The sequence below is a fragment of the Hyperolius riggenbachi genome, chromosome 9 (genome assembly GCF_040937935.1).
Source record: "Hyperolius riggenbachi isolate aHypRig1 chromosome 9, aHypRig1.pri, whole genome shotgun sequence".
Lineage (NCBI taxonomy): Eukaryota > Metazoa > Chordata > Amphibia > Anura > Hyperoliidae > Hyperolius > Hyperolius riggenbachi.
In genome coordinates this window covers 183,277,864-183,294,213 of record NC_090654.1, presented here as the reverse complement: position 1 = coordinate 183,294,213, position 16,350 = coordinate 183,277,864, and the positions used below count along the sequence as shown (strand labels likewise).

The 16,350-nt window shown below is 44.3% G+C and overlaps 1 protein-coding gene across 5 annotated transcripts in view; it reads right to left on the bottom strand.

Moving 5' to 3' along the window:
* The window catches only part of PTPRG (protein tyrosine phosphatase receptor type G), an 831,563-nt gene that overhangs the window by 4,916 nt on the left and 810,297 nt on the right, over nt 1-16,350 (bottom strand). For all 5 annotated transcript variants that reach the window (XM_068253765.1, XM_068253761.1, XM_068253762.1 and 2 more), the window contains 2 exons: nt 15,788-15,930; nt 7,996-8,131 (listed from right to left, as the gene is read on the bottom strand). In XM_068253765.1, coding sequence (XP_068109866.1) covers nt 7,996-8,131; nt 15,788-15,930 — 279 coding nt within the window. The remainder of the gene's footprint in view (nt 1-7,995; nt 8,132-15,787; nt 15,931-16,350) is intronic.

The following is a 16,350-nucleotide window of genomic DNA, read 5'->3' as shown; positions in this document are numbered from 1 at the left end:
TCACCAATGTCCAAGGGCTGACATATATAGATATCAGCAGACACGTTTCATTACAATTCACGCAGCATAGGTCCTCAGCAACTTCCCCCTGTAAGTGTCCTACACAAACAAGGGAAAAGACATAGCGTAATCCTGCTTCAAAGCAACTTCCAAACAGCTCCCACCACCAGTGAGGTTTTAGCTCAACTTCAGCACCTTCCGTGTGTGTGCAATCACCATGCACCCCACACCACTAGTACATAAAACGCTCACCGGATAGGTTGGCTGACCGGCTACAGACCAGCAACTGCGTTTGTAGTCTCCCGTGTCAGAGGATCTGAGGTTGGACCAGCTGTATCCTTAAGAACTCAGAGAGAAAGGTTCCATAGCATAATCCCGTTTATTAAAAGATTAAAACATATAAAAGTGCACTCACAATTGTAGAAAGTTTATGCGCATATCAATATAGGACGTCCTCCTCCGCTCTCAGCACATCTGCGTCTCCACTGCTGTTCCGCCTGAGGCCACGCCCTACCGGTTTCGTCAATGATGACTCATCAGGGAGCCCCTGATGAGTCATCATTGACGAAACCGGTAGGGCGTGGCCTCAGGCGGAACAGCAGTGGAGACGCAGATGTGCTGAGAGCGGAGGAGGACGTCCTATATTGATATGCGCATAAACTTTCTACAATTGTGAGTGCACTTTTATATGTTTTAATCTTTTAATAAACGGGATTATGCTATGGAACCTTTCTCTCTGAGTTCTTAAGGATACAGCTGGTCCAACCTCAGATCCTCTGACACGGGAGACTACAAACGCAGTTGCTGGTCTGTAGCCGGTCAGCCAACCTATCCGGTGAGCGTTTTATGTACTAGTGGTGTGGGGTGCATGGTGATTGCACACACACGGAAGGTGCTGAAGTTGAGCTAAAACCTCACTGGTGGTGGGAGCTGTTTGGAAGTTGCTTTGAAGCAGGATTACGCTATGTCTTTTCCCTTGTTTGTGTAGGACACTTACAGGGGGAAGTTGCTGAGGACCTATGCTGCGTGAATTGTAATGAAACGTGTCTGCTGATATCTATATATGTCAGCCCTTGGACATTGGTGAGAGTATAATATTGTACACCAACCATGCTCATGTTGATGGAAGTAGAGTGAAGTGGTGACACCGCTGATAGGTCATTTTTTGGACTGTATAGAAGAAATCTGTGTACTATAGTCCATCGAAGGAGGACATTGAAATTTAGGACATTTTATTATACATGGTATCAGGAGGGAACGCCTACCTGCTACAGTTTATACATTATATCAGGTCTGTGCCGCATAGTGGGAGCGCTGTACGCATACAATAAAGTTATCCAATTAGGGAGGTGATACCCCCAGCGTACATAGCGATCCACTAGGGCGGAGTGGTGATAATCATATGTGTAAAACCTTAGAGTCAGTCAGGTAAGAGGAGCGCCCATACCACAAAAGTAACAAATTTTATATATACGAACTGCAAACGCATTAAAACGCATGCAAAACGCATCTGTGGTAAAAAAAAAGGTTAACGCAAATGCAGCAAAACACAGCAAAAATGCACAAAAAACACACACAACATAAAATGAAACGTGACATAAAATGCAGCCTTTCCCTTTATGTTATGTGTGCACCTACCCTCAAAGAAATGTTAGGACACATTTGCTATCTTAAAGGACCACTATCGTGAAAAAAGTAGGCAGTTAAAATCGGACAGAACCGACAGGTTTTGGGCCAGTCCATCTCTTCATGGGGGATTCTCAAGGTTTTCGTTGTTTTCAACAGCATTTCCTGAACAGCAGTTGCAAAGTCTAATGTTGGGCTTACACGGCTTGATTTTGCCGCTAGATTCTCCCGCTCGATTGATTCCCCGCTTGATTCCGCAAGCGATTCTCTTATCTTCCGCTCGTTTGTCTTATCTTTTTGCATTATCTTCAATGCAGAATCGAGCAATGAAACAATCGGGCTGGAGATTGGACATGTTGGAAATGATCTATCGAGCCATCTAAATCAGGGGTCCCCAACCTTTTTCGGCTCGGGAACCACTATCCAGACCAGTAAATCTGCTCCAGTACAGCCAGTATATCTGCCCCAGTATAGCCAGTATGGATGCCCCAGTATGGCTGCCCCAGTATAGCCAGAATATCTGCCCCAGTATAGATGTCCCAGTATAGCCAGTATATCTGCCCCAGTATAGCCAGTATAGATGCCCCAGTATAGCCAGTATAGATGCCCCAGTATAGCCAGTGTATATGCCCCAGTATAGCCAGTATAGATGCCCCAGTATAGCCAGTATAGATGCCCCAGTATAGCCAGTATAGCTGCATGCGGCCGCCGCTGTGTTACCTTAGCTGGCGGCCGCTTCATCTGTATATATCCTGGTCAGCCTCTCTCCCGTTTTCTCTCGAAGCAGGCAGTGCGTCTCCCGGCTGCTGTGAAGAGGCAGAAGCAGGAGAGCGGCTTCCTGTAACAGCGATGCGTATCGCCATTACCATGAGAACCGCTGCCCAGCTTCCTGCATCTTTACAGCAGCCGGGAGACGCGCTTCCTGCTATGAGAGAAAATGGGAGAGAGGCTGACCAGGATATATACAGATGAAGCGGCCGCCAGCTAAGGTAACAGCAGCGGCCGCGGGGGGAGGGGTCGAGAGGACAGACCCGAGGCCCAGCTGCAAACGGCTCACGCACTAGCAGTGGGCCGCGGACCGATAGTTGGGGACCCCTGATCTAAATGACTCAGAATCGAGCCGTGTATTGCCAGCATAACTGACAAAATAGTGTGCAAGTGATTAGGGAGGCCGGCTGGTATCTTACTATTTTGACAGTTAAACTGCTGTTCAGGAAATGCTGTTGAAAGCAAAGAAAACCCTAAGAATCCCCCATGAGGAGATGGATTGGCCCAAAACCTGTCAGATTTTAACTGCCTACTTTTACGCAATAGTGGTCCTTTAAAACAAAAGGAACTTGTAAATGATACCTTCAGATGAGTGAGAGGATCAGTCATGGTGCATCACTAGAGAACAGCGAGTACACAGGCAAATAATTTCTTCACATCCCTGAAAGTCAGGCACCCAGACCCGCTGGTATACAGCACACTTATGGTGGCCACTAATGATCCAATCTTTCTCACCAAATCTGTGTAGTATAAGGGTAAGCTGAGAACATACTGAATGGATAATTTAGGCAGTTCCTTAAATTTTATAGAAATAGTAAGATTAGATGAAAAAAATTAGATCATTAGTGGCCACCATTATAAAGGATACATTTTTAAAAGACAGCTGTTTTGGGGCAATTTGGCTGTCATCAGTGCAAGGTATGGATTGGATATGGCTGTATGGGGAAGGGACTATGAGAGTGGTGTGACAAGGTAGCCAGTTAACTTATGAACAAGCAGATGTCATATAAAGAAGTGGTTTAGGACTAGCCACTATCAATTCAGCAATCCACCCTATGTGATATGACCAACATGAGATCTGCAAACTGCTGTCACACAATAGCAAAAAATATTTAAAAAAAACCAGGCCAGGTCTGCATAGTCACCTATGTTCTACTGCCTGGGAGACCCTTATTAAAACAGACTATATAGGTAATTTTTTGCACATCATCATTGCTGATTATTCTGTCTTATTAGGAAAGGACTTGGCATACGACTTCAGACTCTAGAGGAGAATAAAACACAAATGTTTGTCTTCCCTTAGAACAAAGTCATTAGTTTTCTGTTGAGCTTCTTTTAATTCAGACAGTAGTTCTCCTAAAACAATCGACGACGGTCCAAAGCATATGTGGATTTAAAAAAAACAAAAACAGCTGCTGGGCAGGTTCTATCCCACTGTGATGGTAATTAAAGCAAATCTGTCTCATATGAAGCAGGACCAGAGCCTTGCATCTCAGAGCAGACTAACGATGCAGAAACAGATTTCACATTTTACATTCATGCTGCCATTGCTGCTTAATCAGCAGTAGAAATTCAGCATTGCTGGCACCTTCATCTCAAGAGCAGAAAGCTCCAGTCCAGAGCGCTGACCACTGCTTTCTGCTTGGACATTGCAGACAGCTATTCAAAATGGCCTTGGCCAAGTTAATTCAGTTTCATCATTCAGTGTCTTTAGCTTCCTCTGCTAGATCTGCTGGAAGAGTATTTCTCTGATTAGTATATTGCTGCGTGCCCAAGAGCTCTTAGCAAGGTGAAGCGATTCAGAATTACATGGGAGAGAGGCTATTAAGCTTAACGAAAGCTATATACATATGTTAAACAGGGACTCTGGATGCACAAAAAATACCAAAAATGATTCTTTCCCTTTACGCTTAGCACATGATGACTATTTTGAAAATGCATATAGTAATTTTCCAGGTGTTTGCAAGCTGGCTGTCAATGGTTTATGAGGTAGCAAGAGCAGGCGTTCAGCTATTATCATAAGCACATGCTGCACAGTTCACTACAGAATATAGCACAGTACACGTGTACATAATTGAGGGTGGTTGGCACAACCTGAACCCTGCCAATTAGGGTTTTTAATCTACCCTCAATCTCTTCACCTCTTATCTGTGTACCTATAGAGAACACACTGGTGGTTTTCGAGGGAGGTAAAACACCACCTTCAAAACAGTCAGTATAAACTATTCCTACATATTATAGTGCTACTAAAGTTTTGTTTTGTTTTTTTGCATAAAAAATGATATGATTGCTATAAATAAATTTACTTTTAAAACATCATTCTAGGATTTCAAAACATTCCATGCTTTTAACCTTAACATTGGATTGCAAGCAATTTAGTTTAAGATAGAGTGACCATATTTTTGTGGGTCCAACCTGGGACGGGGGGTGGGGTGTGGGGGGGGGGGGCGGCCGCGGCGAAAAGTGGGAAGGAGTGAGGAGCACGCAGCGGCAAAGACTGGGGGAGGGGGGCTGCCGCGCCGAAAAAATGGGCGTGGCCATGACATTGTATGGGCGGAGCTAACGTAATGATGTAACAGCGAGGCATAAGAAAGCAGTGTTTACGCCATGATGTGGACAAACGAGACTTTGTATCATGGGTGTGCAGAAACTGTGTGATGCTAATAGTATACCGTAACCACAAAGCAGCAAACATAGCCATCTATGACCATTAAATAATAAATGCAGTAACAGTTACCCCGGACACCAGAAAATAAACGCAATAGGCAACATGTCAGTATAAAATAAATGCAATGCGGGCAACATGTCAGTACAAAATAAACGCACTGCGGGCAAACATTTCACCAGAAAAGAAACGCACTGCGGCCAAACATTTCGCCAGAAAAGAAACGCACTGCGGGCAAACATTTCGCCAGAAAAGAAACGCAATGCGGGCAAACATTTCGCCAGAAAAGAAACGCACTGCGGGCAAACATTTCACCAGAAAAGAAACGCACTGCGGCCAAACATTTCACCAGAAAAGAAACGCAATGCGGCAAACATTTCGCCAGAAAAGAAACAATGCGGGCAAACATTTCGCCAGAAAAGAAACGCACTGCGGGCAAACATTTCGCCAGAAAAGAAACAATGCGGGCAAACATTTCGCCAGAAAAGAAACGCACTGCGGGCAAACATTTCGCCAGAAAAGAAACAATGCGGGCAAACATTTCACCTGGAAAAGAAACAATGCGGGCAAACATTTCACCTGGAAAAGAAACAATGCGGGCAAACATTTCACCTGGAAAAGAAACAATGCAGGCAAACATTTCACCTGGAAAAGAAACAATGCGGGCAAACATTTCACCTGGAAAAGAAACAATGCGGGCAAACATTTCACCTGGAAAAGAAACAATGCGGGCAAACATTTCACCTGGAAAAGAAAGCATTTACTCACCTGGCAGAAGTGTCCGGCCTCTGGCGCGCTGCTCCGTCCCGGGACCGTCTTCCTCCTCCTGCTCTTCTCTCCCGCGCTGACAGGGCTACGGCAAGATGGCGCCCGAAGCCCTGTACTAGTGACACAAATAGGTCTCCAGTACAGGGCTTCGGCAGCCATCTTGCCGTAGCCCTGCTCGCCTGCCGGTGTCGGAAACAGACACCGGAAGAGGAGGCTGGAGCGGGGCTGCGGGCAATGAACTGGCATGGCGTCTATAGACGCCGCTGCCAGTTCATTGAGGAGAGAGTGGCCAGAGTCCCGAGGCCGGGACGTCCCGCTGCTGAAAGCGGGACGTTTCCCGGGACCTCATTAAGCCTGGGACAGCGGACCCCGAATCCGGGACGTGTCCCGGGCAATCCGGGACGTCTGGTCACTCTATTTAAGAACACTTAACAAGACAAGCAAAACATTTTATGAACATTTGACTTGATAAACAAGCAACATCTTGATATACAAGCAAAGAACATAAACACGCGTCACATCATCACAGCTGAGCTGATGGTTCTCTTCCCTTTGACAGTGCAGTATTGTACTTAAAGAGAACCCGAGGTGGACAGATGGGGGGCAGATGGGACACAGAGGCATGTTCTCTGCCTCCTGACATGTCTCTGTGTCCTCACACTGCCACTCTCTGCCTCCACACCGCCACGCTATAGCCCATCGAGATTAGCGAAAATATTTGTCGCTATCTGGCAAGGTAAACACAGGGAGAAAGATTCCCTGTGCAAAACGCCCGCCGGGGGCATTCGTGCAGGGATTCCAGAGCTGTCATTGGCCAGCTCTCTCTTCCTGGTCACGCCCCTTTTGACCCCCCCCCCCCCCTGCCTCCCTGCCTGCTGCAAGAGACACACAGCCTCTCCTTGCAGCGTCGTGACCTATAAGGTCATGAATGTGAAAATGGGCCAATGCGGCCCACAGGAGAGGTGGTTTTTGCGGCTACCTGATCCGCTCAGCCCCCCGGATCAGGTAACCCCTTTTTTTTTCATTTTTTGAGCCCACCTCAGGCTCTCTTTAAAGCCAATCTGAGGAGCAAATAAATTTATGAGATAACGAATTATGTGTGTAGTATGGATAACAAATAGAACATTAGTAGCAAAGAAAAAGAGGCTCATGTTATTTTCCAGTACAGGAAGAAATGAAAAAAAAAAACTTGAATTGCTATCTATGCAAAAGAACTTCTTCTACTTGTCGAACCAGTCCTGTTTTCTGAAAAGATTAAACAGCCAAGAAACAGTGACAGACAGCTAGAGATAAGGTTTTACTGCAGGAAAATTCAAAGAGTCTTTACTTCTGCATTGTTTTACATCTTAAAATACAATGGGCCTGATTCACAAAGCTGTTAAAAGTGTTTGCACGCCTGTGAAAAGCCCTTTATCATGCCTAAACTCAGTTTAGGCGTGATAAAAAGAAACTAGCACGAAATTCCCGCACACAGTTTTGCGCACGCAATCGCGTGGCGCGCGGTGCAGTGCGCGCGATGCGCCCATTAAACCCTATGGGCGCTGCGCGCGCAATTGCACATATAACTTTGCGCGTGGGACTTTGCGCGCGATCAGCAGCACAAAGCGGTGATAACTCTGCTATTGCAAAAGGTTATCACACCTAAAGTCTTTTAGGCATGATAACTGGGTTATCACCGCTTTGTGAATCAGGCCCAGTGTGTGGAATCTAAACTGCAACTGTGGTAGTCTGATACAATGTTATCAATAAAGCCGTATCATTGAAAATAAAAATATGAGACTCTTTTCTTTGCTACTCATTTTCTATTTATTATCTGTACTGAACATACAATTCATTATCTCACAAGTTTATTTCCGCTTTAGATGTGGTTAATTGTACTTAATCTAAGAGTAGGGATTGTACAATGTCACATTTCCGTGAAATCCTTCAATAGTCATTGAATAAGTTCCGTTTTAAAGGCTTGTTAGAGTGAGGTGCCATAAAATGAGATGTGGTTTCTTTAGCACAAGGCCAGATAGAGGCTGGAGAAAAGCCTAGTGGTGGTCACATGACTGTGAGAAGAAAGTGACAAAAACAGTTACTTATGAGTTATGACAACCAGCTGCTAATGGGGTTGGAGACTGTGGAAACAAAAGGCACAGAGCAATATCCTACCCCAGAGTACTTACAATGTCTGTGAATACACCAGGTCTCATTAGATTTGTCATCTTGGCCACTTGGTAAACATCGACAGCATTTTCATTCTCTAACTGCTGAGACAAAGTGGCGAGTGCACAGAGGGTCCCAGCTGAAACAGCGCCGAACCTGCAATTGGAAAAAAAAATTGTAAATGGATGTAGGTCTAGTTAGTAGTCCCTCTGGTTGACTACACACTAAAACTAATTACTTTAAAATGATTGCAAAATGATCAAAAACAATTGTTTATTTGTTTTATAAAGGTCAATTAGATTAAATTAGTTCTTGTAATTTTTGCTGTGGCTGAGATACTACACCATCAGCCAAATGATTAGGTAGTATTCTCGCTATTAATGCAATCACTACTCACTATAAATAAGCATGTCCTTAAACTTTTAAACTACTCTTGTCAGTTCACCAAAATAAGGAAAGATCTCTACATCATCTACATATATATATAAAGTATATGTGTCCCTGCGTCTGTCCCTGTGTCAGTGCTTTTGCGCTACTGCTCATGTCAAGCACTGACAGCCAATGGGACAGGACGCAGGGCGGGCCGATGCGGCAGCCGGCCGTGCGAGTGGGTGCGGTGGTGACAGATCTAGAGCTTGTTTTCAAATGGGCTTATGTCAGCTAGTGCATAATAAATGCCATAGACTGGCTTCTTAATTTGTATGGAGAACAAGTGGCCATTTACAGTATTTGTGTATAAGAAGCTGGGCTGCCCTGACAGTTCTACAAATGATTGTTCAAGCAGACTCTTCCGACTGAGATGGTGCTCATTCCCTACAGTGTTTCCAACAGCTGATCAGCTTTCCTAAAGCCCGGTACACACATCCAATTCTGATCATTGGCCAATTTTACCACTTCCATGTAGTATGAGAGCTCGCCTACACAATCTGGAAGAAGGTTGGGGGTGATGAAAAACATTTCACCCTACAGGAGGAAAAAACACAGAGACAACAGGAGAGCAAAAGATACAGTATGTCACAGTAGTGGGAAAATATTGTATTTTATACTTAGTGAAGTGCCAAGCAGTACTAGTAGCTGCAGATAAGGCCAGTGCCAAGCAGACTAGTAGTCACAGATAAGGCCAGTGCAAAGCAGTACCAGTAGAGGCAGATAAGGCCAGTGCCAAGCAGTACCAGTAGCTGCAGATAAGGCCAGTGCCAAGCAGTACTAGTAGCTGCAGATAAGGCCAGTGCCAAGCAGTACTAGTAGCTGCAGATAAGGCCAGTGCCAAGCAGTACTAGTAGCTGCAGATAAGGCCAGTGCCAAGCAGTACCAGTAGAGGCAGATAAGGCCAGTGCCAAGCAGTACTAGTAGCTGCAGATAAGGCCAGTGCCAAGCAGTACTAGTAGCTGCAGATAAGGCCAGTGCCAAGCAGTACCAGTAGCGGCAGATAAGGTCAGTGCCAAGCAGTACTAGTAGCTGCAGATAAGGTCAGTGCCAAGCAGTACTAGTAGCTGCAGATAAGGCCAGTGCCAAGCAGTACCAGTAGCTGCAGATAAGGCCAGTGCCATGCAGTACTAGTAGCTGCAGATAAGGTCAGTGCCAAGCAGTACCAGTAGCTGCAGATAAGGCCAGTGCCATGCAGTACCAGTAGCTGCAGATAAGGTCAGTGCCAAGCAGTACTAGTAGCTGCAGATAAGGCCAGTGCCAAGCAGTACCAGTAGCTGCAGATAAGGCCAGTGCCATGCAGTACCAGTAGAGGCAGATAAGGCCAGTGCCAAGCAGTACTAGTAGCTGCAGATAAGGCCAGTGCCAAGCAGTACCAGTAGCTGCAGATAAGGCCAGTGCCAAGCAGTACCAGTAGCTGCAGATAAGGCCAGTGCCAAGCAGTACCAGTAGAGGAGGATAAGGCCAGTGCCAAGCAGTACTAGTAGCCGCAGATAAGGCCAGTGCCAAACAGTACTAGTAGCTGCAGATAAGGCCAGTGCCAAGCAGTACCAGTAGCTGCAGATAAGGCCAGTGCCAAGCAGACTAGTAGTCACAGATAAGGCCAGTGCCAAGCAGTACTAGTAGCTGCAGATAAGGCCAGTGCCAAGCAGACTAGTAGTCACAGATAAGGCCAGTGCCAAGCAGTACTAGTAGCGGCAGATAAGGCCAGTGCCAAGCAGTACTAGTAGCTGCAGATAAGGCCAGTGCCAAGCAGTACTAGTAGCTGCAGATAAGGCCAGTGCCAAGCAGTACTAGTAGCTGCAGATAAGGCCAGTGCCAAGCAGTACCAGTAGCTGCAGATAAGGCCAGTGCCAAGCAGACTAGTAGTCACAGATAAGGCCAGTGCCAAGCAGTACTAGTAGCTGAAGATAAGGCCAGTGCCAAGCAGTACTAGTAGCTGCAGATAAGGCCAGTGCCAAGCAGTACTAGTAGCTGCAGATAAGGTCAGTGCCAAGCAGTACTAGTAGCTGCAGATAAGGCCAGTGCCAAGCAGTACTAGTAGCTGCAGATAAGGCCAGTGCCAAGCAGTACTAGTAGCTGAAGATAAGGCCAGTGCCAAGCAGTACTAGTAGCTGCAGATAAGGCCAGTGCCAAGCAGTACCAGTAGCTGCAGATAAGGCCAGTGCCAAGCAGTACCAGTAGCTGCAGATAAGGCCAGTGCCAAGCAGTACTAGTAGCTGCAGATAAGGCCAGTGCCAAGCAGTACTAGTAGCTGCAGATAAGGCCAGTGCCAAGCAGTACTAGTAGCTGCAGATAAGGCCAGTGCCAAGCAGTACTAGTAGCTGCAGATAAGGCCAGTGCCAAGCAGTACTAGTAGCTGCAGATAAGGCCAGTGCCAAGCAGTACTAGTAGTCGCAGATAAAGCCAGTGCCAAGCAGTACTAGTAGCCGCAGATAAGGCCAGTGCCAAGCAGTACTAGTAGCCGCAGATAAGGCCAGTGCCAAGCAGTACTAGTAGCCGCAGATAAGGCCAGTGCCAAGCAGTACTAGTAGCTGCAGATAAGGCCAGTGCCAAGCAGTACTAGTAGCTGCAGATAAGGCCAGTGCCAAGCAGTACTAGTAGCTGCAGATAAGGCCAGTGCCAAGCAGTACTAGTAGCTGCAGATAAGGCCAGTGCCAAGCAGTACTAGTAGCTGCAGATAAGGCCAGTGCCAAGCAGTACTAGTAGTCGCAGATAAAGCCAGTGCCAAGCAGTACTAGTAGCCGCAGATAAGGCCAGTGCCAAGCAGTACTAGTAGCCGCAGATAAGGCCAGTGCCAAGCAGTACTAGTAGCCGCAGATAAGGCCAGTGCCAAGCAGTACCAGTAGCTGCAGATAAGGCCAGTGCCAAGCAGTACTAGTAGCCGCAGATAAGGCCAGTGCCAAGCAGTACTAGTAGCTGCAGATAAGGCCAGTGCCAAGCAGTACTAGTAGCCGCAGATAAGGCCAGTGCCAAGCAGTACTAGTAGCTGGAGATAAGGCCAGTGCCAAGCAGTACCAGTAGCTGCAGATAAGGCCAGTGCCAAGCAGACTAGTAGTCACAGTTAAGGCCAGTGCCAAGCAGTACTAGTAGCTGCAGATAAGGTCAGTGCCAAGCAGTACTAGTAGCTGCAGATAAGGCGCCTTATCTGCAGATACTAGTCTGCTTGGCCAGGCTATTGGGCCTGAGGAAATGGGCACGTACCCACGAAATGCGTTGCCAGTACAATAAAAACTCTTCTATTAAGTGAGTTTGTCTTCCTTAAGGTAAGCCACCTCACCTTTTTTCATTTTATTTGTTTTTAAAGTATTTTATTACTCCCAGGCGCCTCTTACCCCTATATTTTGTACCTACACAAGATGTTCATAGACTTTGAAATCTATTGGCTGACATACTACATGGAGGTGGTAAAATTGGTCAGTTATTGGCCAATCAAAATTGGATGCATTTATGCACCTTTAGAACTACATAAAGACAAGTTACATTTGACCAGCAAGCCTTTTGCCAAAATGCTTTAAAACAACCTTTAAAGCAATCGGTCATTAAAGTTTGAACTTTTTAAGATGAAGTTCTTAATCTTTTTTTCATCCTCATATCTGAAATGTCTTCCATTGCATGTTGGCATTCTCCTTAGTTGCCAAAGAGTTGTTCTAATTATGCCAGACAAGGTTGAATGTAAGCGCCTTTAGCTGTACAGGGGAAACGGAACATCTTATTCTGTCACCAGAGTCTGATTATCCAATTAGTCTAGTTGCACAAGTCCTACAGGAACATCCGTGTATAATTACTGACCCTGAGTTCGTTCTGCTATCTGTGTCCTGCTACAGCCTTTTCATTTGTGTCTGTTGTCACGTTTCATATAGAGAAAACTGCCGGTGAAAAGTAACGGGCGGTTAATGAGGTCAAGGGCACCATTAACGCAGCTTTGTCCAGACTGTTCAGAACGAACTCTGAAGAGACTCTGAAACCTTATTTTGAAAAGTGCACAAAGAATCCGTCAGTAGTGTCCGCCAGGAGGAAGCGCAATCTTCCAAACACTCTGTTGTAATTTTAATGAACAAAGCTTTCAAAGTCATCTGTCCTGGCAAAAGAACAATGGATTTTATTGGGGTTAAATGTGAAAAAAAATAGTTGTTTATGTTTTTGCTTGCAAAAATTAAATAGCTCCAGAGGGCTATGTTCCATTTGTACTGTAAATACAAAAAGGGCTGCAGTCTAAATCCATAAAAATTTTGCAGACCCTGAACAAGATAAACTCCAGACAGGGGCGTAAGCTAGAGACCATGGGTCTCAATAGCAAAGCTTTGGTTGATGCCCCCCCCAAAAATAAAAAATTATAAGGCACCTTTGCACCTACCCATGGCGATTGTAGGTAGCTAGAACCCCTCCCCCCACCAGTATAGGTATCCAGAAGTAGTGTGCACCTCCATAGGATGCCAGTGATGACCCCTATATGAGTAGCCTGAAGTATCCCCCTCAGTATAAGTAGCCATAGTGCACCAAGTTTAGGTAGATAGAGGGACCTCTGCAGTATAGATAGCCCCCTCAGTATATGTAGCCAGAGCTAGGGATACCTACGGTATACTGCAGAGATACCTCTGCCTACCCCCCCCCCCCCCACACCCAATGTTGGTAGGCAAAGGTATCTCTGCAGTATAGGTATTCCCCTCATCATAATATATATATATATATATATATATATATATATATATATATATATATATATATATATATATCCCGCTCAGTATAGGTGGCCAGGGGGGCCCCAGTGTAGGTATGCATAGGGACAGCCATATAGGTAGCACCATTAGTATAGGTAGCCAGTGGGGCCCCAGTTTAGGTAGGCAGAGGAACCACCATATACAAAAGCCCCCTTAGTATAGGTAGGCAGGCAGGGGAGGGGGGCAGTTTATAGTATGCAGCTGTACTATATAGGTAGCCATATGCTCTACTGGTCTTTTTGGTCAGTAGTGTCTGAATCACACACCTGAAATAAGCATGCAACAAGACTTGTGTGATTTTTTTCAGAAACATCTGATCTGCATGCTTGTTCAGGGTCTACGGCTAAAAGTATTGGAGGAAGAGGCTCAGAAGAACAGCCAGGCCATGTGCATTGTTTAACAGGAAATAAATATGTCAGACTCTATATTACTATTGATTTATATAGCGCCAGCACCTACCATGGCACTGTTGTCTCTTACCTCGGGTTCCCTTTAAGTACAGTTGTCCTAGTCTTTTGTTTGTAGACACTGCCTAAAACTGTTAATTACAAGCCAGGATTGCAGCAGGGAGTGGCAGAAACAGCACAGAGGGTCACAGGAGAAAATAATGAAGAGAATGGTATGCTTTTTATTGTAAGAATTTTAGAGTACAGGTTCTCTTTAAAGGGAACCTGGGACGAAGGGAGAAAAACAATTGATACTAAACTGGGGCTTCCTCCAAGGCCTATAGACAGACAGTGTTGCCTCCCTCCCCGCCTTCCACGACCATCTGTAATCTCTCCCAGTATTAGCGATTCATTTGCGCCAGCCGCAGTCCACTGTGCATGTGTGACTGAAGCGCTAATACTAGGAGAGGTTACAGCCTACTAGAGTGAACAAGGAGGACAGCAAAGGAGGCAACAGTGTCCATGGGGCTGGAGAAATCCCTGGGTAAGTATCAATTATTTTCCTCCCTTCATCCCAGGTTTCCTTTAAGGCATTCCTCTGGTCCAGCTAATGAGAAGTCCTGAATTCCTTTTGCCCATTTCATCCTTGTCCTGATATTAGAAGTGATCTAATGATCACTTTAAATAAATGTGATCCTGATGAAAATGGTAGCCTGTCTTGTCCAGCAAAGTTGTAAAGATCCTTGTATAATTTTGAAATGCTTTGAACAACTAAACAAAAATTTCAGCTTCAGACAATGACTTTCTACATCTGATAACATCTCTTCGCATGAAATATACAATGCTTGCTCCGGCTTTCACTGACTTTATAAGATTCACATTTGTCCAAGGCAAGAACATGGCATTTGCATGGAAATAGCCTAAATCATTTTTAAAGCATCATACTCCGGCAATCTGGCAACATATGGCAGCGGGCTAATGACTTGCAAATTTTTCCAGAAGAATTTGATAACCTCAAACTCCAAACAAATTAAAGCACAAATCATCGAATTAATACAGCTGTGGTTTGGCATTTGGAGATTCATATTTCTCACTAATTTGTGGATGTAATTATTTCTGGGTTTTAAATTGTAAATTTACTGTAATTTCTACTTCGAAAAGAGGGGAGGGGGAGAAAGCTCATTTTCAGCTACGTTTCCTTTAGTGATAATTAGAGAAGGGACCGTAGTTAATGTGCGTTATGGATCAGGAAAAAAAAGGAAACTGCTATTCATGATAAATAAGTCAGGCAGTCTATTTACTGATATGTAACATAATTTATGTGTTAGAATGTTGTAAATCATTCTTAAGTTTAACTGAGCCAAAGTCTGATGTAAAAAAAAAACCCTAAAAACCCTCTAAAACAAATTAATCTATCAAAGTAACTGCTTGATTAACTTTGGGATACAAGTTTAATTAAATGTACTAAAATATATTATTTAACACTACAGGCTGGCCTCAGAATTTTATATCCCTCCCATTTCTGTATATCCAGTAGCCCACCAAGTTATACATATCTGGGTTATGTTTATTTTCCTGGAGTTGTTATTTTTCTTTAATAAATGCTACTATTTAAAGGAGACCCCAGGGGTAAGAATAAAACCCATATGGTCAACACAGGCAGCAGCAGTCAAAAGATTAGCAAGGGAAAAAAAAAGTCAATTTTCGTCACTTGCAAACAGTGCTAAGAGATTATGGCATATATGGGAGGGAGGTGTTTCTAAAAGCAGGCTAGTAGGCATGGCCTGAGAGGTACTGTGCCTCTGCCTGTGCCAATGAGCCAGCCTACCATAGCAAGTAGAGGTAAAGAGAGAAGTAGTGGAGTGCCAGATGCAATATAAGGCCATCCATTGGTTCACTATTACTTACCGGTAATACAGAAATCAGCCATTGCTGCACTGGGTGAAATAAACAAGGGGGAGCAGTCATAGTACATGGCCATTTTTTATTTGAAATTGACAGTTCAGGTCTGATTTTACAGATGCTAAAAGACACGGTATGGCCACTTCTGCTGAAAAACAGGAATTACTGATAAAGCATTAATTAAAGAGCTAGCATCTGCAAAAACAGAACTGTCTAAACGCTTCTAAAAATTTTTTTAGTGATTTTAATGTTGTTTACTGCAGTAACCACATAAGCTCAATAGTGGCAACAACATATCCCATCTGGTGAGTTCTACTACATTTTAGAACAACAAATAAATGAGCTTAGAAAAAGAATATTTGTATAGTTGTACATACTCATCGTGCACAATGGTAGGTCCATCTCTTGTTAGAGCTTCTTCTTTTATCACGTTGATAAGCTCAAAAGCACTGCTGATGGGAGCATCAGGGTTTGGCCATTTTGGACACTGGAAGTGACGCACTTCCAAGACATAGTCGTCCTATGGGAAAAGAGACAGTAATGCGATAAAGCTAAGCTTTATAAAAATGATCTTTTTTCTGAAGGCGGTAAAGACGTAAAATAGCATTATGTGACAAGCAGTGCTGAGGGTCACCCACCACTGTTAAGAAAAGGGTATTGTAATTTGACATAGATGGCCTCTTTCACATCTCTAGAAAAGTTGTCCTCTCTGTAAAAAAATAGGCATCTTTCAATATTTTTTTTAAAAAGACACTATATATATATATATATATATATATATATATATATATTTATTTATATATATATATATATATATAGTGTCTTTAAAAAAAAATATTGAAAGACCACTGAATCTTACCTAGATAAGCTAACCCTCCTATGCTCAGTCATATGCTTCTTAAAGGTCAACTGTATCGAAAGGCACATGAGGGTTGCCATA